Raw genomic sequence first — 26969 nt, 5'->3', positions numbered from 1 at the left:
GGCAGTTAATAATCATCATGGTTCAAATGAGGCTGTGGGGAGTGGGGTTTTGAAACCACCAGTTATGGTGTCTACATGTACTCCTAGTGTCTCAAACAATTTTGCCCAACCGACAACCTCAATTATCACTACGAATCAAATAGTTTCACCACCCAAACAGACCACTAGTACTGTTCCTAAACCAATAAATATTGTACAGACAGGATCTGTAAAACCACCAATGGGGGCTTCTCAACAACCAAAAGGAGATCCAACTAGACATACCAGGCCACCATCCCGTAGAATCCCCCAAGTAGAATTGCACCCTGAAGCGGCCCCGTATGTAGTTGTTTTGATGGGGGTACCTAGCTTACCAAACAATAAGAGGGAGGGATATTTCCAACTAAAAAATAAGATCATGCACTGATTATCACAATATAGACCACTATCACATGACATTGTTGGTGACATAGTGCATGTTAGACGACTCCCTTGGTTGGGCAGCAGGGTTAAGGACACGGATGGTGATCTGGTAGTGATTAACTTTCGAGATCCCCGAGCAGTAACCTATATTTTGAATTGGCCGCAGGGTGGTGGTGGTAATTCTATTATTCCACGCCCCCTGACTTATTTTTATCCTAGGTCCCTGGTCTTTCCCCCCAACCACACTGGTGCCCAGATTCCCAACCAGATTGTTCCCCCCTTATTTTCCACCAATTCTGGGTTCTCATTAGAACCTCGACAATATCATCCAGTCGTAGACCCCTTTGGGTGGAATAAGGTACCATCTAGGTCTACTAGAAACTCGAATAGGAGGATGGAACATCTGAGACCCTTTACACCTTTGGAAACAGTAAATAGATATGATATCTTTTCTGGGCTAGATGATTGCGATTGAAGTTCACTGAATGACCAGCAAATAGCTGGCCATACCGTTCCAACAGTGGTTACTTTGGGTGGGTGTAAAACGGGACAGAAATTTTCACAATCCTTGCCGGAGAGCATTGGTGTTATCCATTCTAACCCTCTAGTATCCGTTACACGTAACATAGTTTACGATTTGCTATCGACACCCATCCTTGTTGATGAGTCATCGACCCAAGACCCGATACCATCTAGGTCAAACCATATGGAAGGAGTTTTGGAAACTGGAGGTGTTTTGAAATCAGGGCAGTCAACTGGTAACTCATTTCCTTTTGTGGCAGGGTCCATATTGGGGGCTTGCAACAATGTGGCCATGAATCAGGGGTTATCTCCTGTAGGGGCAAAACCAGTATCGGGTGGGATGAGACCAACCACACTAGAAAATATAATTTTAATATCATGGAATATAGCTGGTTTGGCTAAAAACCTCTCTGATCCTGATTGGGCCAAATATATAGATTCTTGTGATTTTTGCCTGCTCAAAGAGGCTTGGTCCCTTGAAATGCCTCATAGGATGGGTTACAGGACCTATAATATTGCGGCAATTCCATCAGTCAGGGGGAGACCATCGGGGGGGGGGCTTACTATCGGGATTAGTGTCTCCCTGGAGGTAAAAATTACGCAACTAACCACAGATTCTGCTGATATACTGGGTCTTTTAGTTAAGCTGAATGACGGAAAGTGTATTGTGTTGTGTAATGTCTATAATCGCCCCTGTGGGTTAGCAAAGGAATCTGAAATTTTCAACAAATTACTATGTATAATGTGTTGTGTTAAAATGTATCTTTTATGGCTAAAAATAGCCGAAATAAATATTAAATGAAATGAAAGTGTTGGCACCAAGCACTCCCTTTCTTAATAAAATTGTACGTTATATCACTGATTAAAAATGTATGGCGGCCGGCCCTGGGAGAATTTGTCAGTGTTTTCCATACATGCATAGTAAATGGGGTTTTTTGATTTTTGTTTTCCACACAATGCAATTGTTGTTTTCACTCATAAGCAATTGCAACTTGTCTCATCCTGCATTTGAGCTTGTGGCCTGTCATGGGCACCCCCATTAGTGTAGTAATTCTAAATTTGAGAAATCGCAGTTGTACTTTAAAATGTACTCTGCAAGTTTCTATTCTGGACTGCACTAACCTACATGCAGAAGTAAATGAATCCACCAGGTACATCTTTTCCAGATGCTAAACATTTCATTTCTATGGCAGGCAGTTAATCTGAAGATGTCACATAGTGTTCCCTGTGTCCTCTGCGTAACTAAAGAAATACATGTGTCCCATGTTCTTGTTTTAGGGTAATACTTTGGGCCCCATTAGGATGACGGGCGGACATTGTCCGCCTGCCACCCTATCGTAGAACGGGACCGCCCGCCATAAGGGCGGGGGTCTCGTGGGGGGAATTAGGGTGTGCCCGTCACAGTGGCGGGCACATCCTGTAGTGTTTGCATTGCGGCAGGCGGTGCACTCTGCACCGCCCGCCACAATGTAAAAAATGCTCTTTTGCATTTGCATATGCAAAGCGGTAGGCACCGCGCAGTGCCTGCCGCTTTGCATATGCAAATGTGGGGGGGTACCATAGGTACCCCCCATGTGCCCCCCAGACAGTGGTGCCAACCTCCGGGCCCTGCAGGTGGCCCCCGCAGCAATCACCGAATGCCTTTCCGTGGCGGCATTGCCGCCAAGGAAAGGCCTCTGCTTTTTGCAATTGTAATATGGCTGGCGGTGTCCATTGGACACCGCCACCATATTAATCTATTACCGCCGCGGTCACAAGCCGACCGTGGCGGTAAAGTGGCGGACGGTCTTTCCGTCCGCCGCTGTCCCCTCCACGAGAGTGGTTGTCGGGTGGTTGTCGGGCGGATTGCCCCCGCCTGGGTGGCGGTGGCCACCGCCACCCTGGCGGAGGCAATCCGCCCGATATCGTAATGGGGCCCTATGTGTTACAAATGGGGTCCGCCTGTTTTGTCTGCCAGGATTTTTTGCTTTTGATCACCTAGTGCCCAAAAATGCAAGGTGCATGATATTTAATAGTAGGACATGTAAATGGTAATTTTGGACATTGAAATATCCCCAAAAGCTATTTGCACTGTAGCAAGGCTGGCTGCTTCCATAGGGAAATACAAGGCTACATTTTGCCCTACAAAACAGCCAGGAGAATGCTGGTTCTTGGGAGTGAAGGCAGATGGGTGGACTTCGGACTGGTAGCAGAGGGTTGCACAAGATGCACCCACCAGCAGGAATGAAGCAGCAGGAGCCAGGAGAGGAGAAGACTGGCATATGGAGCCCCTAAATCCAGCTCCCAGCAAAGTGAACTCTGTTAGAGGCAAAGGGGCTAGAGCTCACCACTATTAGTCAAACAAGCAAAAGGGCAAGAAAATCGGACCAGCATGATTTCTAAAGATGGCGGCAAGATGGGCTAGGTCCTGGAGATCGGTGCAGCTGTATTTAATATTCTGTTTGGTGGAGTGGGCATCTGTGGGGCTCCCTCCCCACTTCAGACTTTCCCCTGGGGCCCGACGGGTCAGGGCAACATTAGATGGGGCCCAGGATCCTAGCCCCAGACCTCGATGACCGGAGCAGGGAAGGCGCAGACCAGCAGCAACATGCCTGCATCGTTGCATGCAGGACAATGAGCTCGCTGGCTCCCATGCCTGTGTCGGAAAATGTCAGCTGGGTGGGGAGCCAAAGGAGAAGCTAAACAAGTGGCAGGAGTAACTAATAATATATTCACCACTCCTAGCATGAAACACCCCAGAATACACTATATTTTCTTCCTTTGTTGTAATCCAAGTAGGGTCAGTGGCATCATCAATGTTTGTTTAACATGTTGTGAAGGGCTACAGGGAGGGCATCAGCCCTACAAGAATAATTTATAGAACACTCACCTTATGTCTCCCATGTCATGGAATGCATGATCTGGAAATATTGTTGTCTATTATTTGGGCTTCCCAGAGGTGAGGCTTGATGACCTTCAGCTTGGGAGTGCAGGGGCTCCTAGTGGTTGGTTCTATGGCTACATTTTGTGACCTGAAATTGCTAATGACAGACTCTAACACCTGTTTGTGATTGTTTAAAAAAATTGATTGTTCAAAATTATTTATTGACAATGAGTTTTGATAAACATTGCAACGGTAATATTAATAATAAATGCTTTTTATCATGGGTATTGATTTCATTAGTTTTAAGGGAGCATCTTAGCCTGTGCTTACTCTGATACTAATGTGTTGACCCCTTTTCGAAGCTAATAGGCCTTGCCTTATATGTTAATGTGGTGACCCTCTTTACAATGCAGATGGGTTTGCTTTATAAATTGATGTGTTCATAGTTTGACCCCTTGCCAAAGCTGATAGGCTTGCTCTATATATTGATGTGGTAGCCCCTTCGGAAAGCCAATTGGCCTGCTTTATTTGAAAAAATGCCGCCTTACATAATGTTGAAAACATTTGGTATGGGTGTGGGAGGGGTATTGTGATTATGGGGTTCTGCACTCACAAGGAGTGAAATGTGAAATAAGGGTGTCACCAAAGGTATTTCCATCTGCCTGATCTATATATTTGTAATTTAATGCATAGTATTTAGTAATGTGTGTGTAATAAATGTACTTTTCCTGTTTTTAAAAGAAAAAAGCTCTAACAGTACAATCATTTCTTGAGTGTTGTTGTTGCATTCCAATGAATTGGGACTGCTAGCCCACATCACTTCCTCTAATCCATGCTTTGCTACCCTAGGAGAGTCAAGTACTAAACGGGTAACTTGGTTCCAGGTGAGGAGCCAATAGTGGACCCATTACTTGTAAGGATCCCTCATAACTAATAACCCAATGTCTTACACTATACCAAAATATATTAATTCACAAAACCTTTTGTTTTTTTAACTTCCAAAGTGAAAGGTTTGTTTGTGTGGCCAGTTTTCTCCCAATAGCACAGATGTGGATTTTGTTTAATTTATTTCAACTCTGTTAGTACTACAGTGCTATGCCATTACATCTAACTTCATCTCATGCAATATTAATGACTCATGGCATTTCGTTGATGATTCAATATTAGATGCCTTAATTATCTTTTTAGATGCTGGTGACATACATTAAACACCTCAGGCATAAAATGGCACCCCTGCTCAACTCTTATGCTGAAGTTGAAGTTGAATTGTTTCCGGAGTTCTCACCTTATGACTTTCTGAACTTATAGTGAACTATTGATGGAAGCTCTTGATTCTGTCAATCAAGGTGGTATTTTATTCTATTTTATTACTTTTTCACATAGTCTTTCCTTAGCAAGTAGATCAAAAAGCTTTGATTAAATCATCTTTTTGGAGAATTAATCCAAATATTCTGCAAGCTATGCATTTCTAAATTTCTAGAAATACAACGTACGACTTTCTGGATCCCCTGGTTCCTAGGCCTCAGTCATTCTGCCAATCTGAATGAGAAAAAAAGTTGTACTGTTAAGCACCCCAACCCACTGATAAATATTTGAGTATGGTGTGCTCCAGGTAGCGATCAATCTCATGAGACATTACAGTGATAGTTAGGGGAGTGCCAAACTCTCTTTTATTAAGGAATAAAACACTCAAGAACACCAGACGATATGGAATTCATTTTAAGAATTTATTTAGAAATTGGAAACCAAGTCTAGTGCACACTAAATGAACTGCAACCAAAAAAAGACAAATAAAATGTCAGCAGCAACATTTACCAAAAGCGTGAACAAGGGTAAATGCTCTGACATGATAGTGGTTATAAATTTATGGCAATTCTACCTCATTCCACTACTTCTAGGCACTAAGTTAATTCTAGCACATCAGAAAATAAAACCTCTTATGAGTTTAAGAGATGGTTCATGCCCACATAACTGTTTGAACAATAGGGCCTATCTTCAACCTAATAGCAAGGCCAGCTACTCTTTTCACTCGAGTCTAATTGCACTGATAAATTCAACTGGCGGAGTGGGTCGAAGGCTAAATGCCTTTCCAGTAGCCTTCTATTCGAATTCTTGATATGATTCTGCATGGTCTTTCTCCGTGTCACCTGGTGTGAAGGTCTTCTCTCTAGCCCTTCTCTCTTTGTGCTCACCTTCTATGATGTTATTTCACTGTTATAGAAGCTCTCAGAATAACCAGAGTGAGTGTGATGTTCTTTTACCTATTTTCTATTCTATGAGATAGTGTTCTTTTGAACAACAACAGTCAGAACGTGGATACAATTCTGCAAATATGTTCAAGCAATGCTTGATTATCATAAAGCAGAACACATTAGTATAAATTGAACGTGCTTAATGACAAGCATTTTAATTGATTCGCACATGATACTCAAGCAAGAGAGAATATCCAGGACAGAAAAGACATAATATTCATAACATAAGATGAACACAAAATATATCAAAAGTTCTGCTAAGATCTGACCCTCTATGGGATAATAGGATATTTTCAATTTCCATCGATTCATTCATTCCTGTAGGACACATTAGGGAGAACTATGGCTTCCCGGTCTTATTTGTGTACACTAGCCTATGCCCCGCTTGCTTCCGTTAGCGTTTCGGATAAGTCTCTGTTGTTCTAGGCAGAGATGGCTCGTTTGTCTCAGTGTATACACCTGAGTGTGTTGGTTTCTTTAGTCTGGTTATATTATTTATGGGATTTTTCTTTGTTCTGGTAGGACTATATTGCCTTGAATCGCCTCAGGGTGCAAGCTGGCGTGTTGATCACACTGCCTTTCAAATTATTTTCCTCTTGTTCATCTTGAATACACTACCTTGCCTATTTCTACCATCACCCATCTGAGATATACTAGTTGTATTCTTGTTTTTCTTTTCTTTTATAATCACCAGGTGATTTGCTTTCCTCACAATACCATACTATATGGTGGGACAATCGGTTGAGTAAGGATCCCAGCTTTTGGCAGCCAACTTGTTACCTCATAGTAACTTCCAGAAGCCACCTCCATCTATACTTTCAAGGATTCCTCCTCAATTTTTTATCCTTCTTCTCTTCCCTTTTCCCCTTCCGTTGACCTCAAATGGAGGGAGTCAGTTTTGAACGCATGTAAGAGGGAGGATGCCAGTATTAAACATGCCACTCACAGATGTTGTAATACAAGTATAGTGGGAGTCTCAGGGTACCAGCTTGCTAGTAGGGGCTAACACAGTCATTATGCCGCCTTCTCTCTTGTGTGTGAAGTCTCTCAGCACCTGCCCTTTGCTGCTCCTGCCGACCCTGCATTGACCAGACCTAAAGCCATTGGAATTTTTCTTGCACATTTGGTATCATGTGCAGAATTCCTGAGCAGGGAGTCCAATGCAGTGTCTCACTCTGAAAAGGAAGTATAGGTTACCAGAATTATCTACTCATGATCATACTTTGGGTGGCTTTTCCAGAGCAAATAGTCAGTTAAAAAAGAGCATCTTCAAACCAGTTTGGCAGAGTGTATTGTGAACTGCTTGTTCCTTCTCCAGTTTTCTTTATATAGTTGCATTTGCTTTGTGATCTTCCCTTAAATCCGAGGAAGAGAGACTAGTGAAATGCTCACTCGTGAGTCTTGTGCTCCTAGTTCTCACTTTGTATGTCTTCAGATAATCCATAAACTAACTATTCATTTTCTCTGTCTACATATGTATACCAGTGATATAAATGGAAAGATAAGAAATGGAGGGTTAGAGGAGGTGGCATTTGTGTCAAGGAAGGGGCTGGGTGCTGGATGGGCCTCTTCCTTTCCAGGACGGCTTTCAAATTGTTTATTTTCTTTTGTGGTATGCAAAAGGCACGGCAGCAGCCTACCATCACATTATGGCGGGTCCATGAGTGTGAAGGAAGGTCGTCACGAACTAACAATGCATGAGTTATCAGGGTAATTAACGTTAAATTATCTTAATTGCGGGCAGTTTTTTGGAAGTGCCAATTCAGAATATTTAACTGGGACTTTTCTTTATATTTAGAACTGTATGGAAAGCAAGCAGAGGTTTTTAGGAAGCACCAAGTCATTGAAATGGCATTCACGCTATACCCTCCGCTTGGGGCAAGAGTAAGCAGTCAAGCTATACGAAGATCAACATGGATCCACCCGATAGTTAATGGAAAAGAAGGAAACAAAATTATAGGTAAGACTGTGTTGTTTTTTTCTTTCTCAGCATGGCTGAAAAGCTTTTCTCATTATTTGCTGTGCTTCTGCTTTATATGCAGATCAGTTCCTTTCGTTTTGTTTCTTTCTCGCATTGCATGATCTCTGGACTGATTTTAATTACTGTGGCTCATTGTACATGTTCTATGTCGAAATGGGAAACAATTGAGGTGCATGATGGTTGCAGAACAAAATATGTAGAAGACGCTGCATCAACGTTTGACGTCAAAGACTATCAGACACCAACTGACGCACTGAAGTGTCTCTGCTTAAATTACTGTACAGGAAATATAATCTGGAATGGAAGCTAGTATTCTACTATGTTAACCCATTATTACAGTACATTATTCCTTCTGAACAAACACAAGAAGCATTGGCAAAGCGAATAGGTCTGGATTTCTTTGATAAATTAATGTGCTTGTTTATTGATTGGCGAACTTGATGGATAGGTGAGTAGATGTATGGATGTATAGATGGATGAGAGACTACATGGATGAATGGTTGGGTGATTGAACGCATGGATTATTGAATAATTCTTGCATTTACCCATTTGTCTAAATAACCAGGCTTTAAAATGCACTCTAATCCATTCACGAACTCATCCACTCATGTATCATTCTTTCAGCCATTGATTCCTTGTCGAATTCACCCGCTCACTAATCCACAAAATCAAATGCACAAAATCGACAATCGATGAGGACACCCTTACATTGGCAAAATAAATAGGTATGTGTTTCATGCGCTAATGCATGCAGCATAAACACACTCAATAAAGCTAGCCAGTACACAAATGAACTGTAGACTGTTTTAAGGCCCCCTCGTTTTTGTTACAGATCTATATTTCTTTCTATGTCATTATTAAGGACAGATAACAAGGGAGCATTGCTTGCAGTCCTTTTTTAGTTTCTATGTTATAGAATGAAAAGAAGGACTATAAAGAAGGCCTGCTTGACAGCCACCCTTGTTTAAGGAGGACAGTATTGAAGACTAGGAATCCATAACCCACATTTTGCTTTTATCAAACAGAAACACATTATGAGGTTGGGGCAGCAGTTTTGAAAATCTGCCAGAAGTGGTGAAGGGGACACGATAGGGAGGAGGAGGCAGTGAGTAACAATGAGCACACAGGGGAAGGTGGGAGGAGTACGATATAGGCAGGGGTAACAAGAAGTGCATAGGGAAGAAGGGAGAGCAGAAGAGGGAAATGAGGGGATGACCAATACTGAGTGGCAAGCAGCGCATGAGGGAATGAGAGAGGGGAAGGCAGGGCAACTTAAGGGGGCAGGGAATCCCTATGAGCACACAGAAGAAAGAGGAAGGGTTGGCAGGAGTTACAAGAAGTTCAGAGGAGAAGGGAGGGATAGAAAGAGGTTTTAAGGTGGTGACAAGTGTTGGGTCATAAGGAGCACATGGAGAAGGAGGGAAGAGAATTTAGGAATGCCCGGGGGGGATGGTGGAGGCTGAGAGGAAATAACAAGAGGGAGCAGGATAAGGAACAGTAAAAGATAAACAGGAAGTGTAAGAAACTAGGGTGCTTATTTTCAAGCCTCTAGCGCCACTTTTGCGTAATTTTTAACATGGGAAAAGTGACGTACGGGTCGGGCACGGGGCTTGTAAATTAGCCCCTAGGTTATTGGCTAAGGGTGGTGAAAGCCCCAGGCAGGGAACCACCACAAGCCTTGTCAGGGTGAACCACAATTGTCACAAAACTAATCTGTGTCTAACCCTCTGGCAGCTTGGCACAAAGCAATCCGAACAATCCTAAACCAATTTAGGAAAATAAAGTACATTTTTTTAAATAAAATGATACCAGAGCGACAGAAATCCAATCAGTGGAACTGGAGATATTCCATTTTAAAGTTTCAGGTGAAAATAGCATCTGAAAGAAAGAAAGACTCGCTTGCTGTCATCTGGGTGAGTTAGACCGGGAGAAAGCCACAAGCTCAGTCTAAATGCGATGGAGCGAGGTTCAGATACAAGAACCAAGTTAGTCCCAATGAAGAGTTACCGTATGTGTGTGGGGTAAAGAGTTCCATTTGCCACGAAGACCAGGGAGAGTGCCATGGGTGATCATCACTGTAGTCTGGGCAATGTAAGCTGTCATCATAGTAGTGAAAAGAGCCAGTCTGGCATGACTGACTGCTTTTGCTGGAGTTTTGCATTGCCGGTCACTGCAGTCTGTCTTTGCTCTAGCGTACAGTGCAGATCTCACATTGCTTGTCGTTGCTGGTGGTCACTGTAGTGTGAAGATCTAGTCTCATTAGAGCTTCACACTGCTGTTTGTCATCGATGGCTGAGCCTAGGCGCAAAGTCATCTGTTAGCAAGAGCCCAAGCTTCTGGATTTCTCCTTTTCTTCTTTGATGAGCTCAAAATTATGCCAGCCAATGGTCCAGGAACTGGGAGATACCTCTTGGGGATCAGGAACTCACTCCAGCAGAGGCCAGCAGGACCCAGACAGGTCCAGTTGCAGGTCCATGAAAGGACCAGTGATGCAGGTCAGCTGGGCCTCATATGACCCTGTAACATACACAGGAGCTCTGAAAACTGACGCTTGGAGTCACTTAGGTTAAACTGGGATGAAGGTAAGCAGGTACACATTCCTTTTCAGACAGGAAGCCAGGCAATCCCTAGCACCAGGTTAGTGCTTCTTCTGTAATGTCCAGGGGTGCAGAAGTGTTCTTAAGATTGGATCTGGAGGTCCAATATTTATATCTGGTACCAGCTCATGTCTGTGTGTGTGGTTCCTGCCCTACCCCCACATATGGTCCTGGTCCTAGAAAGGTCTTCCCCTGACAAGGTTCCAAACTGTCTGGGGTGACAAAAGACAGGGAAGACCTGGTATTCGATTCCTTTTTGTGTGCAGGAGGCATAGCTCTTTGAAATGTAAATGGTGGAGCTGTGTACAACTCCTCTCCAGCCATCCTGCCAGGATGGCTTACCCTGCCCACACCTGTGGAAGATGAGACTGCATTCTAAAGAACAATATACGACACTGCATCTACTGTCTCTACCCATCTCACAAGGTAAAGGATTTTAAAATATGTCGTCCTTTTTTAATCAAAAACTTAAAATACAGAGAAGGGAGATTGTTTAATATGGCTTCAGAAGCACAAATCCAAAGATACTCCAGTTTCTGAGGAGGATAGTAACGATTCTTCAAAAATCGATAAAGTTAGATACTGATACTGCAAGATTTTTGGGTATGTTGCAATACGAAAGATTACCTTTTCGTGGATCAAGAGAAAGAGGGCAATTTTCTTTCAGGGAAAGTTTTCAGCTATACAGGTATTAAATGTACCAACCTACCCAACAGCAATTTCAACTGCAATGCCCACAGAGACAGCCTCCATCGAGGCTTACACAAGACACTGCAGAGAAGAAAGCAAGGTCCTCAAGGTGAAGACTCAAGAAGACAGTAACAGGATGTAGGCGCTGGTTACACAAGAGTTTACCCCATCATTGCTCTGAGGGTGAATTTCACATCACCTACCACTTTGGGAATCAAAAACAGATTGCTGAGTTTTAGACCTGATTACCTATGGTCATACATTGGAGTTTATCCAAAAACTGCCACCAACTCCACCTCAAAAAACATCCCAGAAGCATCTTCATCTATTGAAATTAGAAATCCTAACCATGCTCAGCAAGGGAGATATAGAAAGAGTCCCTGGAAACCAGGAAGGAAGGGGTTTCGATTCCTGTTTCTTTTGACAAGAAAAAAATCTGCAGAGACCCATTCTGGATTTAGGAAATCTCAACAAATATTTAAGGAAACAAATGTTTCACATGGTGATGATTCAAGACATCCTCAACTTCTAAATCACAGAGAATATATGACATCATTAGATATCCAGGAGGCTTATTTTCATATCCCAATTGATCCAAAGAATCAAAAATGTTACAGTTTGTTGTAGCCAGCAGCCATTATCAGTTTAAAGTTTTTCTATTCAGCCTAAAATCAGTTCCCCATAGTTTTACAAAATTCCTTGCTCCAACAGCTGTATTCTCAAGGCAGAAAGGTCATAAAGTCTTCCCATATCTGGACAACTGGTTGGTAAAGGCACATTCTCTATAAAAAAACTACCGTAGCGTGGGGATCTGTAGGGATGTTTTATAGACCACTCAGTGTGCGTTCCCAACTATAAACTAAACACAAAATTGCACAACTGTGGTCTGAACCATATGTATGTAACCAATGTGCTAAGTTACCTCTCTCAAAACCGACGTTATACTTTGTAGTATAACGTCGGTTTTGAGAGAGGTAACTTAGCACATTGGTTACATACATATGGTTCAGACCACAGTTGTGCAAAGGTACATTCTCACCAGGCCACCAAAAAATCAACCAGGCAAAAAATCAACCAGGTCATGCCTGAATCTTTTTTTTAAATAGGCCTTATTGAACATACAGAAATCAGTTCTTCAACCTTCCAGGAAGATAAAAGTTCCTAGGTGCCATCCCGGATACTGTAGAACACAAGGTATACCGTACAAAAGAATCAGGCATGGGAGAATTTTGCGAATTCGCAACCCGCGAATTTGCGGATTTGCGAATTCGCAATCCGCAAAATTCGCGAATTCACGCGAATTTGCAGATTTTTTTATTTTTGTGAGTTCGCAGGTGTTCGTGGGGCACTTTGCGTGTTCGCGGGTGTTCGCGAGGCGCATTGCGTTTTTGCGGGGGGGGGGGTTTGCTGGTTAATTACTGCCACCCTCTCGTTTTTTATGCCCATCTGCCCTCTGTACCACTGGTTTCTGTGCCCTTCTGCCCTCTGCCCCACTCATTTTTTGTCCCCTTCTGCCCTCTGTCCCGCTTTTGTGCCCTTCTGCCCTCAGCCCCACTTAGAATGGCCCTGGCAAGCTGCCAGCGCCATTCTAAAATAGCTGCAAATAGCTTCAAAAGGAAGCACTAATAGATAAAGTAAAGCAGGTGCTGGAGTTGAAGGTCAAATTAGGTTACACAAACATTAATCACCCCAAGTTTGGGGTGATTAATGATTGTGTAACTGAAATTGAGCAGCATCTGCTTTAATTTATCTATTAGAGCTTCCTGTTGAAGCTGACTTTTGTAACTATTTTAGAATGGCTCTGGCAGCTTGCCGACGCCATTCTAAAAGAGTTACTAAAGTCAGCTTGAACTTTTGACCCAATCCGTTCCGCTCGCGGATTTTGCGGGAAATTCGCGAATCTCGCGGATTGCAAATTTACCGAAAATCTGCAAAATCCGCGAGCGGAAGGGATTTTCCGCCCATGCTTAAAAAGAATGACAAAGCAAGTTAATATTGGCAAGCATGCTACAAAGAAAAAGTCTGTTTCACTTCTCCTCTTCAAATTCCTATGATGTCTTTGTGCATTCCTCTAGTAGCCTTTTTCTGCCTTCGAATGCAACATTTTCAGGAGGAGCTGAACAAGCAATGGTTCCAAATTCCAAAATGAGAGCGTCTCTTCCATGGTGGACAAAGGAGGCAAATCTTTCATCAGGCCTGACCTTCAAACATCAGGCCACGCATTTTGTAATTCTACAGATGCATCCTTAGAATTTTTGGGGAGCTCATCTTCAAGACCTGGAAATAAATGGCAAATGGGACGCACATCAACAAAGCCTACATGTCAGTCTCCTAGAGCTCAAAGCAGTAGCATTGAGTGTAAGAGTGCTCCTCCCGAGGTTAAAAGGTTCAATGGTACTTATACGAACAGACAGCACCACAACTATGTATTACACTAACAAACAAGTGGGTACCACCTCTCCAGCATTATCTCAGGAAGCACAAAGAATATGTGAATGGTCAATACAACATCAAATAGCTCTAAAAGCAGAGTATGTACACGGAAGACACCATACTTTGACTGACACATTAAGCAGATTGAGGAACTCATCCCATTATTGGGAAATCTAACCAAGAGATCCTGTATAGCATTTTTGTACACAGTCTTTGTGACTCTCAAAAATCAAAAAAGCCGGTTCTAAGCAAGCTAGCATCTACAACCAATGTTATGGGAGAATGCATTTTCTATAGCATGGTCATAAATTTTTGCTTACGCATCTTTTCTCCGATACCTCTGCTGCGGAGATTTCTCAGCAAAATGAAGGTGGAACCATGGAGGATTATTCTTGTAGCTATAAGACAACACTGGTTCACAGAACCTCTTTCCTATCAGAGAAAAATCACATCCAACTACGACTGGTTTTTCATCTGCTAACAATGAATCAATGGCAAATTCTTCACCCGGATCCTAAATCCTTATACTTGTCAGCTTGGCTCCTGAACACAATGGATTTGCATATTTTAGCATTCTAAAAGAATGTAAGGCAATTTTAACCAGAGCAGAAAAAGTACAAACAAAACATGATTTTTCATGGAAGCGTTTTTGCCTAAGGTGTAAGAAGTCACAAATTCGTCCCATTACAACCTCAGCATAGGTGATACAACCTCACTTGTTACATTTGGCACAAACAGTTCTCAAGCATGCAGCTGTCTGAGTGCATTTAGCATCCATATCCCATTACCGGAAATATTCTGCGTCACAATCTTTATGATCAAGCAGATTTATCAAAGAGTTTTTTTAAGGGACTGTTTAGGGTTTATCCTCCAGTAGAGCATATTCCCCTACTTTGGCGTTTGAACACAATACTTTTGCAAATAATGATAAGCTCATTTAAGCTCAGTCGTAAGGCAGAAATATGTTCCTGTTGTGGAAAGCGGAGCTCTTGTTAGCACTAACAACAGCCAGGAGAGTAAGTGAAATACAAAATTTCAGCATTAGGGCACCCTATTTGCAATTTAGAAGTTATTGAGTAATATTAAGTACAAATCCAAAATACATTCCGAAAGGTACCATTAGACTTTCTTTTAAATGAACCAGTCATTTTGAGGACATTCTTGCCAAATCCATATGACGTAGCAGAAAGGACTTTACATTCTCTAGGTGCTTGAAAGTTTACCCAGAGCAAACATGGCAGTTTCCTAAATCAGACCAATTGCAAGTGGCTTATGGAGTTCTCAAGAAAGGTTTCCCACTCTCTAAACAAGGTATAGCACAATGGATCTCCGCAGCTATACAATTCTGTCATAAACAAGATCTTCGCAGAATATTGCACAAGTGCATTACACAAGAAGTGTGTCGACGGCTACATGCCTGTTTGCTGTTTGTCTATAGAGGATATCCGCAGAGCAGCAATGTGGAGAAGTGAACACACATTCATGCAGCATAACTGTCTAAATTCGACAGTGTTGAAGGATGCTACAGTGGGATAAGTGGTATTGGGCCACTTATTCCAGTGAAGGTGAGCTCACAGTGTACGTTATATCTTATCATCCACTATGACTTTATGCTTGCGAATAACTGTATATAATGAAATGAAATTATTTATGTATCTATGTTATGATTTTGTAACTGCTACTAATTCGGATTTAAGCATGTGAATCTATGAAAGATCCAATACTGGAGAAAAGTGCTTGATTGCCTGTGGGCGTCTTGGCACTAGTTCAACAACAGAGGGATGAAGAAAAGAAGAAAGCAACCTAAATGTGGATCTACAAATTTAAAAAAACGCCAGGTTTTAAGATTCTTTCCGAAGGAGGACAAGGAGGGACATATTTTTAAGGGGAGTGGCAATGCATTCCAGCTTTTAGTTGTCCCGTGAATAAAGCTTCTTTCACCCTCAAAGACTTACTTAAATTTATGAACGGTAAGATTAAAAGCTAGTGAGGAGCGCAATGGCCGAGGAGTCACATACCAGATACATTTCTTTTTTTAATAGTATGGTCCCACATTATGCGAGGCTTTGAAAGCCTTGAAACCGATATGCTTGTGTACTGTCAACCAATGAAGATGGACCTACGCCTTCGAGTCAGACTGGTACTTAGTTATTCGAGCAGCAGCCAAGCAGTAGCATTCTACAGGATCTATAGCTAGTTCAGTAAGCGTTTCTGGAGATTGATGTAGAAGGTAGTGCTATAGTCAATTCTAGAAAGGATGAGAGTAGTTACCACTCATCTCCTCCAAATAAATAGAATAAAAGGCAAGATCTTTCTCAACATATTCTAAAGTAAGAAAAGCAGAGGAAGTGGCAGCGTTCACCTGCTTGTCAAATGACAGGTGGTTGTCAAAGACAACGCCCAGATTTTTCACTTTTGCTGCTGGAAGAGGACTATTACCTAGCTCAGGTGGCCACCAGTTTGGAGACGAAACAGAAACATTGGGGTCCATTAGGATGTAGGGCGGATCGTCACCGCCCGCCTATGGTGGCGATCCGCCCTACATCCTTCCCCACCCGCCACCCATTTCCCCCGCCATATTAGTATGGCAGGGATACCATGGTGGACGGGAAGACTGTCTGCCGCTTTTCCGCCCGGTCGACAAGTCAACCGGGTGGAAAAGAGTTTAATATGGTAGCGGTGTCTGCTTGACACCACCATCCGTATCAGGATACAGGCGGGAGGCAGCCTGTCAGTTGCCACCATGGAAAGGCATGCAGATTTTAAAGTTGGGGGCCCGTTGCAGGCCCCCAGGGTTTCAGGGGTGGCACGCCATGCATTTTTTGGCATTGTGGCATGTGCTGCTGAAGCACCGCCATCCGCAATGTTAAAAATGCATCCTAATCCCCCCCACAAGACCACTGTACTAATGGCGCCATCCTAATGATTCCCTTTGTTGCCTAACAACAGAACTTCAGTTTTGTTGGAATTTAGCTTTAGGCAATTACTTTGCATCCATTTAGTAATATGTTTCAAGCAGCTGAGAAAATTAGCAGGCGTTTCCTGATGATTTCCAGATACAGAAAGAACAATTTGGGTTTTATCCGTAAGCTGACAACCAAAATAGATTTTTTTTAAATTTGGATAGCTATGAAAGCAACAAATACGTTAAAAAAGTAGGGCTCAATGATGAGCCCTGTGGGACCCGGCAAGGAAGAGAGAATGAGCTAGAAATAAAGCTGTCTATTGATACAAATTGCTGTCTCTCTGAAAGAAAGGATGACGGCAATGCCAGATCAGTGCTGCTTATATCCAAGAACCCGCCACTGTCAATCAAAACCTTGTGATTGACCAAGTCAAAAGTGGCCTAAAGATCCAGTAAAATCAGTGTTGCAGGGTATCTGCTTTCCAATATTGCTTTCAATTCCACTGAAGCAGTAACTCACTGCTGTGCTAGCCACGAATTGAGAATGGCCCAATAAACTATTGGATTCGAAGAGGTGAGTCCATTCCTTGTGAATATCTTTTTCTATGATCTTCAATGAAAAAGGAAGACAGCAGATGAGATAATTGCTTACAACCAATGAATTAATGTATGTTTTTATGAACAAAAGGTAAAATGTACGCTACTTTCCATTTTTTAAGAAAATATCCTTGTTGAAACATTTAATTAAGAATCATAGTTAGATATCCAGCAATGGTGGCAGAAGACAACTGAAGAGTCGCTGGTGGACATGGGGCCAAAAGAGAGCCGGAACAGGAAGGGAGGCTTAGATTCTGAATGTGGTCAGACACAAGCCAAAGCAAGCTACTTACCTGTAACTATAGCTCTCCAGTATTGGTATTATTAGAAATGGGGGTCTCTAGTTGGCAGAGGAAGATACATTTGTCCAGCTAGGGACCCTTGCTTCTAGTCAGGGTAAGGGGGATACACTTCTAAAATAACCCCTCCTTACCCCCTTGGTAGCTTGGCATGAGCAGACAGGCTTATTTCAGAGGCAGTGTGTAAAGCATTTGTGAACACAAACAGTAATACAGGGAAAACACTACAAATGGACACAACACCAGTTTAGAAAAATAAGTAGTCTTTATCTAAACCAACACGAGACTAAACAAAAGAAATCCACAATGCAGTAATAAAAATATTACTTTCAAATGGTAGAAATGGTTCAGTTCAAAGCAAATTGGAGATGCAACACTTTTCACACAAAGTCCCTTGGATACATCACACACACAAACAAAAAAGGCTGCATGGAAGGGGATGCGTTGGTTCCTTACACACAGGGAAGGTGATGCATCAGTTCCTTGCTCCGGCGGAGGTGATGAGTCATCTCCTTACTGCTAAGCAGTGGAGGTGGTGCGTCGGTTCCTTACTGGAGAAGAGTTGATGCACTGGTTTCTTACTGCATGGGGAGGTGATGCATCGGTTTCTTACTGCGTCCCCCAACAATGTGACAGACCAGGCGGCTTGATGCTATGTGATGATCTGGGATTCTTGCAGCCACACAGCAGGGTTTGCGTTGGAATCGTTGTGGTGATCTCAGACTTCGGAGACCGGTGCACACAATGCGGCGATTTCTCGAACCAGGGGCAGGCGCTGTGTCAGTTCCTTCGGTGATGCATTAGAAACAGGTGCGGGTGCGTCACGCTTCTTGAAGTTGCATTACTTTTTCAGCTCCCAGCAGCAAACATCCTCCAGAGGTCCAAAGCAACAGCAGGCATCTCTTCGCAGGTCAAGACTCTAAGCAAGGAAATTCAGGGAAGCTGGTGGTGAAGTCTTGGTATGCCTGAGACTTCAGAACAGGAGGCAAGCTCTTCTTCAAGCCCTTGAAGATTTTTCTCAAGGAGGGGACACAGCAAACAGCAAAGTCCTTTTCCCTTTCCTTGACATAAAGTAGCCACTGCAGGCCAACCCCAGATAGTAAACAGCTCAGGAGCAGCATTCCTCCTCAGTTTCTCCAGCTCTTCTCCTTGGTAAGATTCCATTTGCTTATCAGAAGTGATCTAAAGGTCTGGTGTCTGGGACCCTCTTTTTATACAGTAAAATTCTTTGTCCTGTGGTGGCAGAGAAGCCCTGTGATAGTCAAAACCAGTTCTGTCTTCTCTGGTGCAGCTTCCTGGCAGGAGGTGGAGACAGCATAGTGGAAGGCAAACCAGGCTTATTCAGGTGAAAGGAAATCTCCTCCCCCTACTTTAAATGCAGCCCAGGTCTATTCATGGCAGCCCCAAGCCATCCAGACTCTCTGGAGCCACTGCACCTCCTCAGCCCCTGTCACCCCAAAGCCAGACAGTCAATACACATCCTAGCAGTGGCACACTGGATGTCTAGGCAAGAAAATACCTACTTTCTAAAAGTGGTATTTTCAAACACAGAATGGAAAATCACCCTCACTAAAAGATGCATTTTAACATTCTGATTTCAGGCATACTAAACTTTATTTTCCTACCCTGTTCCCAGGGGTAATTATGTTTATAAGACGTCATAAGCAAACTCCCCATTCTATCCTATAGGGAACAGGTAACCTTGAAATAGTGAAAAACAGTATTTCACTATCAGGATATGCCACACATACCAGGGCATGTCTTACCTTTCACAGACACTGCACCCTGCTCACAGGGGTACCTTGGTCCTACCTTAGGTGTCATTAACATGCTAGAAAAGGGAAGGTTAGGGCCTTGCAAGTGGGTGTACCTGCCAGGTCGACATGGCAGTATCAGACTGCACACAGGCTCTGCAAAGGCGGATATGTGGGTGGCACAATCAGTGCTCAGCCCTCTAGCAGCATTTTATTTACAGGCCCTGGACACAAACAGTGCACTGTACTAGGCACTGACTAGTAAATCAAATATGCCAATCATGGAAGCAGCAATCCATAACAATAATTTACAAAGGGAGCACTTGCACTTTGGCACTGAACAGCAGTGGCCAAGAGCCCAAAGCATTTAGACCAGCAAAACGAAGTCAAACACACATCAAAAACACCAGAGGCAAAGGCAAAATACAGGGGAATTCCATGCCAAATATGCCAGGTCTAACAGGTATCTTTCATAGATTCACATGCGACCCACCCTCCTCTCCTGGGAGTCTCAACTTTTCACTGATACCATGTCATGTTCACAATGGTGCTCGAAAATTTAAAGGAAGAAAGCCTCTGAGGGGAGTGTTCATAGGGGGTTGCAGCCTGATTGGCTGGAGTTTGTTTCTTTTTAATTGATAGGGATGAGTTACTGAAATGAATGTTCGCTAGCCTTTATATGGGAAACAGCCAAACAGCCATTACAGTGCAGCAGTTATCATGCATAGCCTTTACCACACATGCGTTACAATGCATGCATCGTTCCAACGCTTAGTCTTTACCACACTTTTTTTACGAAGTATATGCCTTCGGCATGCTTGCCTTTACAATGAATTACGTTGTAAAGGTATGTGTGGTAAAGGTATAGGTGTGGTACTGGTGGTAAGGGTATATGTGTGGTAGAGGTATTGAACGATATTAGCTTTGTTAAAGGAAACGGGGAGACTCTTCTGCTTCCTCTTTACGATGTGCGCTGCGCCTCAGAAGAGCTGCCTGATCATCGTGGAGAAGTAAGGGGATTGGGACTGCGGCGGGGGCTATGGTTTTTGGGCTTTAAGCTGGGTGTGGGTATTTTTAAAAAGGGCTAGGGGCCAGGGGAGGCATTGCGCAGGGGTCCGCTTTTAGGGCTAATGGCAGGGGAGGTGTAGTTTTTACAAGGGCAGATGTCCAGATGGGGCATGCAGGGGTCCACTTTTAGGACTCAGGGCAGGGGAGGGATATTTTTTACAGGGGCTGCGGGGGTCGTGCCGGGGCCTGCTTTTAGGGCTCAGGAAAAGCCTTTACCACAAATATGCCTTTAACAGTTATCCTTTTACTATGAAATTCGTTGTAAAGGCTTATGTGGTAAAGGCATATTTGTTGTAAAAAAGTGCATGGTAAAGGTTATACCGACCACCGGGTCAACAGAAAAACTTCCTAGATAGTCTAGCTGAGGTGATCAGCAATCTTGCCCTCAAATTCGCTAATTTTACAGTTTTAGGCGATCTAAATCTTCACCTTGATTCTGACTCAGATTCAAATGCGTCTTGTTTTAAAGATCTAATAGACGTACTAGGGCTGACCCTATTGACACGGGACCCTACGCACAAGGCAGGACATTTATTGGACTGCGTATGCACAAATCTAACATCCTTAAAGGTAAAACCGCCCTGCCCTCTAACCTGGACCGACCACATGTTCATCCCATTTGACCTCTTAATGGAGGGGAAGGGGATCAGAAAGGGTCTCCCTAGGGCAAACGCCAGTATGAAACATGATTGGAAGAAAATAAGCAAGGATCCAGACCTGCAGCAGAGAGCTGTGGCACTTAAACCCATTCTTACGGGTGTCACGGAGGCAGATAATAAAAACTTCAATCACTGGATTAAGGAAATCTGTGGTCCCCCTAAGGCCATAAACCCCAGTAAACTACACTATAACAAAAAATCGGCACCCTGGTTCTTACTCTCCTTGAAAGAGAAACATGTAGAGGTTAAAAGATTGGAGAGAAAATGGCGCCGCTTGTACAAGGAAGAAGATCTCAGCCACTATAAAGAATCTAGGAGGCAGTACCATGCACAGATTAAAACTGCCAAAAAGGAATATTACTTAAAAGCAATTGATTCTTCCAATAATAAACAGAAAGAGATTTTTAAAGTAGTCAACGATTTTATGAAACCAAGGTTCCTCCTATCAGAGATCCCTCCCTCCCTCACTTTATGCAACTTGATTGCAGATTTTTTTGAGCAGAAAATATCAAATCTCACCAAAGACTTTTCTGAACAGCCTGCTGTCAAGGCAGTAGAGGACCTAGAAACTGCCCCTGGAGTAGCACAATTTTGTGATTTCCTGCCTATTAGTTCAGAAGACTCACGTCAATTGATTCTGTCCACTAAATCTGGCTCTCCCTTTGACCCCTGCCCCCCTATGCTGTTACACGCCTTAGTAGATACAGTTAACCCCATCATAAATAACATCATAAATTCATCTCTGTCCTCTGCCGAGATTCCATCGGAATGGAAACTGGGGGCAGTAAAACCTCTGCAAAAAAACCCTTGCCAGACCCCTCAACACTCTCCAACCTCCGCCCAATCTCCCTGCTCCCGCTGCTTTTTAAAATGACTGAAACTGTGGCGACCAAACAGCTGACTAAATTCCTGGAGGATGAGGACATCCTGCACCCTAATCAGTCTGGGTTTCGGGCCTCACACTCCACCGAGTCTGCCCTTTTGTACACCGTGGAGACACTGAAGACCGCCATGGATCAAGGGAGGAAGGCCGTCCTTGTCTTACTTGATCTATCGGCGGCCTTCGATACGGTGTCCCACTCAATACTGATCAGTCATCTGGTAGCAGCGGGGATAGCGGGCACCGTGTTGGACTGGTTGAAGAACTTCCTCGACCATCGTAGACAGGTCACGGTGTTGGGAGAACACTGCTCTGAGGAAAAAATCACGCAAACAGGGGTACCTCAGGGCTCCAGTTTGAGCCCGGTACTGTTCAACTTATACATGACCCCCTTGATTGAGCTGATTTCGTCCTTTAACATCAGTACCATATCATACGCTGACGATACTCAGCTCATTCTGGTACTAGACAGGGAAAATGGAAAGGCAGAGGAAAATCTAAAAGACTGCCTTACCGCAACCTTCATTTGGATGCGTGAGAACCACCTAAAATGTAACACCGGGAAGACCGAAATTATACCCTTCGGCCCCCAAAACCCCTTTTCCCCTAGCCTATGGTGGCCATCGGATGCGGAGTCCCCTCCTGATACCATCGTTACGGCCCGGAACCTAGGGATCAGGTTTGATAGTGCCCTATCTTTCAAACAGCAGGCAGGGGCAGTGGCAGGGTCTTGTTTTAATATCATCAGAGGACTCAGAAAGTTCTTTGATTTTCTCCCTTTGACAGCCAGGAAGACGGTGACAGTAGCACTTGTAACATCTCGTTTGGACTACTGCAACAGTTTATATGCAGGACTAAATCGATCTGTCCTGCATAGGTTGCAGGTTGTCCAAAATGCTGCTGCCCGCCTGGTTTTAAAATGGCCGAGGAGGTCATCTGCCTCGGCTGCTCTCAAGGCACTACACTGGCTACCCATTCACAAACGTATACTGTTTAAGATCTTAGTGATTACCTTCAGAGCATATCACCAACAAGGACCCAAATACTTTCTCCCCTGGTTTAAACAGTACGCACCAACACGTTCCCTCAGATCAGCCAACATGAATCTGTTACGGATCCCCAAATTCAGACTCTCAACAAGAGGAGGGAAATCCCTCGCAACACTGGGCGCAAAGGCTTGGAATAAACTCCCACCCAATCTGCGCCTGATCTCTGCTGAGAATAACTTCCGTAAGGCTCTGAAAACCTGGATTTTCAACCTTTCAGATACGGTCTGTATGACTCTGGTTTAGACACAGTGTGTTCAGTATAGATGAGATGGATGTGCGAGCTGACTTTTCCGGCCTTCCACCTAGGCTACGGGCTATAAGCGCCAAGATGCTCCTTGGAGTGACAGCCGCGCTATATAAGTGCATATTTACATTACATTACATAAGTATGGTACTGGCATTCATATTGTAATGCATGTGTGGTAAAGGCATGAATTGCAACAGAATGCGTTGTATCATAATACCTCCCTTTTTATAGGCTATCTTTAACATGTACTGCTTTCTAGTTTTACAGTGGGACTCCCATTTTGACAACAGGGATTAATTCAAGCATGTGAAACTGTGAAAGTTACCAATATGGGAAAAGTATAGTTACAGGCAAGTAACTTGTTTCTTTCTAAAAAAAATATTTTCAGAATTGTGACTGAAAATCCGATTTTACAGTTAAAGGAGGATTTAAATTACAATATATTTGATTGTAAACTGCATTTCTCTATTTGCTCATAATTCAAAGCTATCATGTATTAACTGTTATAAGGTAAACCAATGTTAGTCAAAGGAGGAGATAGGTCTTACAATTGTGAAAAACTACTTGAGTTCTTTTCTGTCAGGACATGTAAACTTAAACACACATATCCTACTTTTAAATAAAATGCACTCTGCCATATGAGCCTGTAGGGTCTTCCTTAGGGGTTGACTCATAAGTATTAAAAATGAAGGTTTAAGCTGCAAAATGTTTATTTTGCTAGGTCAAAATGGCAGTTTAAAACTGCACCACAGGCTGCAGTGGCAACCTGAGATCGGTTTTAAAAGGCTAATTTAGTGGGTGGCACGAGAGTGCTGATGACCACTAGCAGCATTTAATTTAAAGGCCCAGTGTACAGCTTGTACCATTTACTAGGGACTTATGAGTACATTAAATGTACCAATCGGTAGATGCCTCACCACTGATTTCGCTGCGAAAAAGTGTAGAGATCAAATGCCAACACAAACAGGTTCAGCACCAGAAAGCAAAAATCTAGGGGAGACTCTACAAAAAAAGCCAGGTCCAACAGAAAGGATCAACCAAAAGTAGGCAAATAGATCTTTCTCTCAAAAAATATCGTCCCATGCAGAAATGTAGTCTCTGTTAGCATCAGGTGAGAAAGAAATACTCCTTGGGCTAAACCAAACTGTTATTGGCAAAGTCTCCAGCTAGCACCTGAAATAGACTGGCCCAAAAGCCTACTCTAAATATATTGTAAGCAATGTTTGAGAGCTGTGCTATTAAAATCTAGATAAAAAATACTAAATGTATCGATGCACATGCCGCAGAGGTCTGTGCACAATGTACAAGTCAAAGTTTCCAATCATGGTAACATTTCTCAGGATTTCAATGTGTCTGATTCAGCAATGTGTATGTAAAATGTAGGGTATCCTTTTTAAATAATTCGGACGACAGAGAGAACTTTGGACTACTTCTCCTCGAAATCTATGCCCAAGTTGCATATCCAAGATTTGAAGTATGGTTATATATCACAGAGGGTAAATGTGCCTGCTGGACAAATCTGTGTGCAAGTTGTATGCCACATCTTTGGATACTGATTGTGTAGCTCAAGAGCTGACATGTCTGTCTGTGATCAACCAGCCGGCTAGATGACACTGGTGCAGAACACACTTCAGCTGAGACAATGGGAAAATTGCATGCTATTTTCATTGGTACGGTGGAGGAAATAGCAGTGCAAGCTTTACATTTAACGAAGGGCAAGCACAAAAAGGACAGTCACAATTCTGAAAGTGTGTATAAACCTCGCTCACATACATCACAGGCAGCAAATGTGCAAGCTTCTCTGACATAGCAAATACACACTGCAGTGGGGTGGCAGCAGGTGGAGTCGCAGACTTTCCGAGCCCCAAGAACATGTCGAGAGCCTGTGGCTGCTCTAAATAATCCACCTCGTCTATATGTGTGCCTGCTTCTCTGGCCATGTACCAAGGTCCTCTCAAAGCTACCAGGTGGAGCAGCAGCGTAGAACTTCTTTCAGTAGCAATTTCACGATATTTATCATGCCGGCATCAGACATTCAAATTCCTTTCTTACTTGGCACTCATCATCCTATATTCTTAGAATAGTAGTGCCTGTTTGTTATTCCCACCCAGACTACACATTTAATCTGGGTGCCCTGTCCAGAATGGAAAATTCTGGCAATTTTGACTGAGTTTTAGATTTCCTCGTCGTCTACCTCACTTGAAAGAGATATCACATGCCCCGCTTTCTTTGGTTAAAATGTGAAAACCCCTTAGGAATTACATACTCTCCCATTCAACTGCGAGGTATCTTTCCTGCTCCCACAGTAACTGGTTAGTTTATGTTTTTTCTTGCATTAGGTGAGTTCAAGCAGGAAGGAGCCAGAGGGCACAATCTCTAAATGAGGTCAGTTAGCAGGAAAATTACCAGATGCAACTATTTTCTTGTATTTTGTATTTGGTTACAAACTGATATTATATCCCCAAGTTGTTTCTTGTTGTGATACACTGTGGTGAAAATGTATTTATGGACAAGAATGGTTTACCCGATGATGACCCAAAAATCAGTCTAATGGCTTAAAACACTACCTAGACTGAGGAGAAGCACTAGCAAGGTCTTGTCTTGGAGAAATATGAAAACAAATCTTGGGATGGCCAGTCTTAGTCCTTGGCTCTCTTCTATCCTTCTATTATTTGAAAAATAATTGATGGGTTAATTCAAATGCTTTTTTAATTAGATGTTTCTTTCAGTCCAGCAACTCTTGATTTTTGCGTAAATAGTTTCTGAGGAACCACTCCGCTTTATTATCGAATTTTAAAAGAACATTAAATTTCCATTAATTCATGAACGACAATGAATTGTGAGCAAATGAGAAAGGGGAGATATGGCTGGTGATTGAGGCTTGACAGCCGAGTAATAAATTGCCAGTTTCCATTTTCTGTGTGAGCCAAGTTACACCAGATTGCGAGCACCAAATTAATGGCTGCTTCCACTCTGCAATTAAAAGATGAAGTACAAAGTGTAAGCAAACGCATTGCGTCTGAGCCGTGCGTCTAGTTCATATGGAAGAAATCTGCACTCACAGTTTTGGAAGTACTTGTCACTTTCCTTCCCGCTGTTCTTACCTCCCTGTCTTCTCGTTTTATAAAGTTCTTTTTGGCTTGCAAGTGTATAAAATGCACTAATTTACCCACTAACTAGAACACTTTGTTTTCCTGACTTCATTTATTTATAAATCCCATTTTTTCGAGAATAACTCATCTAAAAGCTGTCGAGGCCGGCCACGCTACACGGTGAACAAGAGAAGGAAGATAATTGACAGATTAGAAAATAATGCCCCATGGTTGAAAGACACGTTGCCGTGCTTGAAAATGTCCCAGCTCACTTTGTTGTATATTTCATTGGTAATAACTGCACTTGCCTTTTCAGGGACGAGCAAGCTGTAAGCCTCAGGGATATAATGATAGTGAGTGCAACGTTTCAGAATCTGCAACAATATGGAGATGAAAGGGGACAGACTGATCAGCAGGGCACAAGACACTCAGGTGGAGCTGAGACTCCATATGCCTGAACTGAAGAAATACAAAAAGTGATAGAAAAGTAAAGTAGAAAGCACATTAACACCGCATTGCTCACAAAACAGATCTTACTGCATGGAAAATAGGTTTGAGTTAACAGAGCAACCTTCCCTGAGTGTCTATTCCTGGTTTAAGAACATCCAAGCCCACAAAACATGATCACAAAGCTGCAGTGACTGCAACCCATGCTACGTTTTATATACCTGACTAAATG

At 42.9% G+C, this 26969-nt stretch overlaps 1 protein-coding gene across 1 annotated transcript in view; it reads left to right on the top strand.

Moving 5' to 3' along the window:
- The window catches only part of IQCM (IQ motif containing M), a 1006762-nt gene that overhangs the window by 764649 nt on the left and 215144 nt on the right, over positions 1 to 26969 (top strand). Inside the window, exon 13 of the mRNA XM_086963810.1 lies at positions 7838 to 7999. Coding sequence (XP_086819936.1) covers positions 7838 to 7999 — 162 coding nt within the window. The remainder of the gene's footprint in view (positions 1 to 7837; positions 8000 to 26969) is intronic.

This window comes from Lissotriton vulgaris, chromosome 3_1 (assembly GCF_964263255.1).
Source record: "Lissotriton vulgaris chromosome 3_1, aLisVul1.2, whole genome shotgun sequence".
Classification (NCBI taxonomy): domain Eukaryota; kingdom Metazoa; phylum Chordata; class Amphibia; order Caudata; family Salamandridae; genus Lissotriton; species Lissotriton vulgaris.
This window is presented reverse-complemented; position numbering and strand designations above follow the sequence as displayed.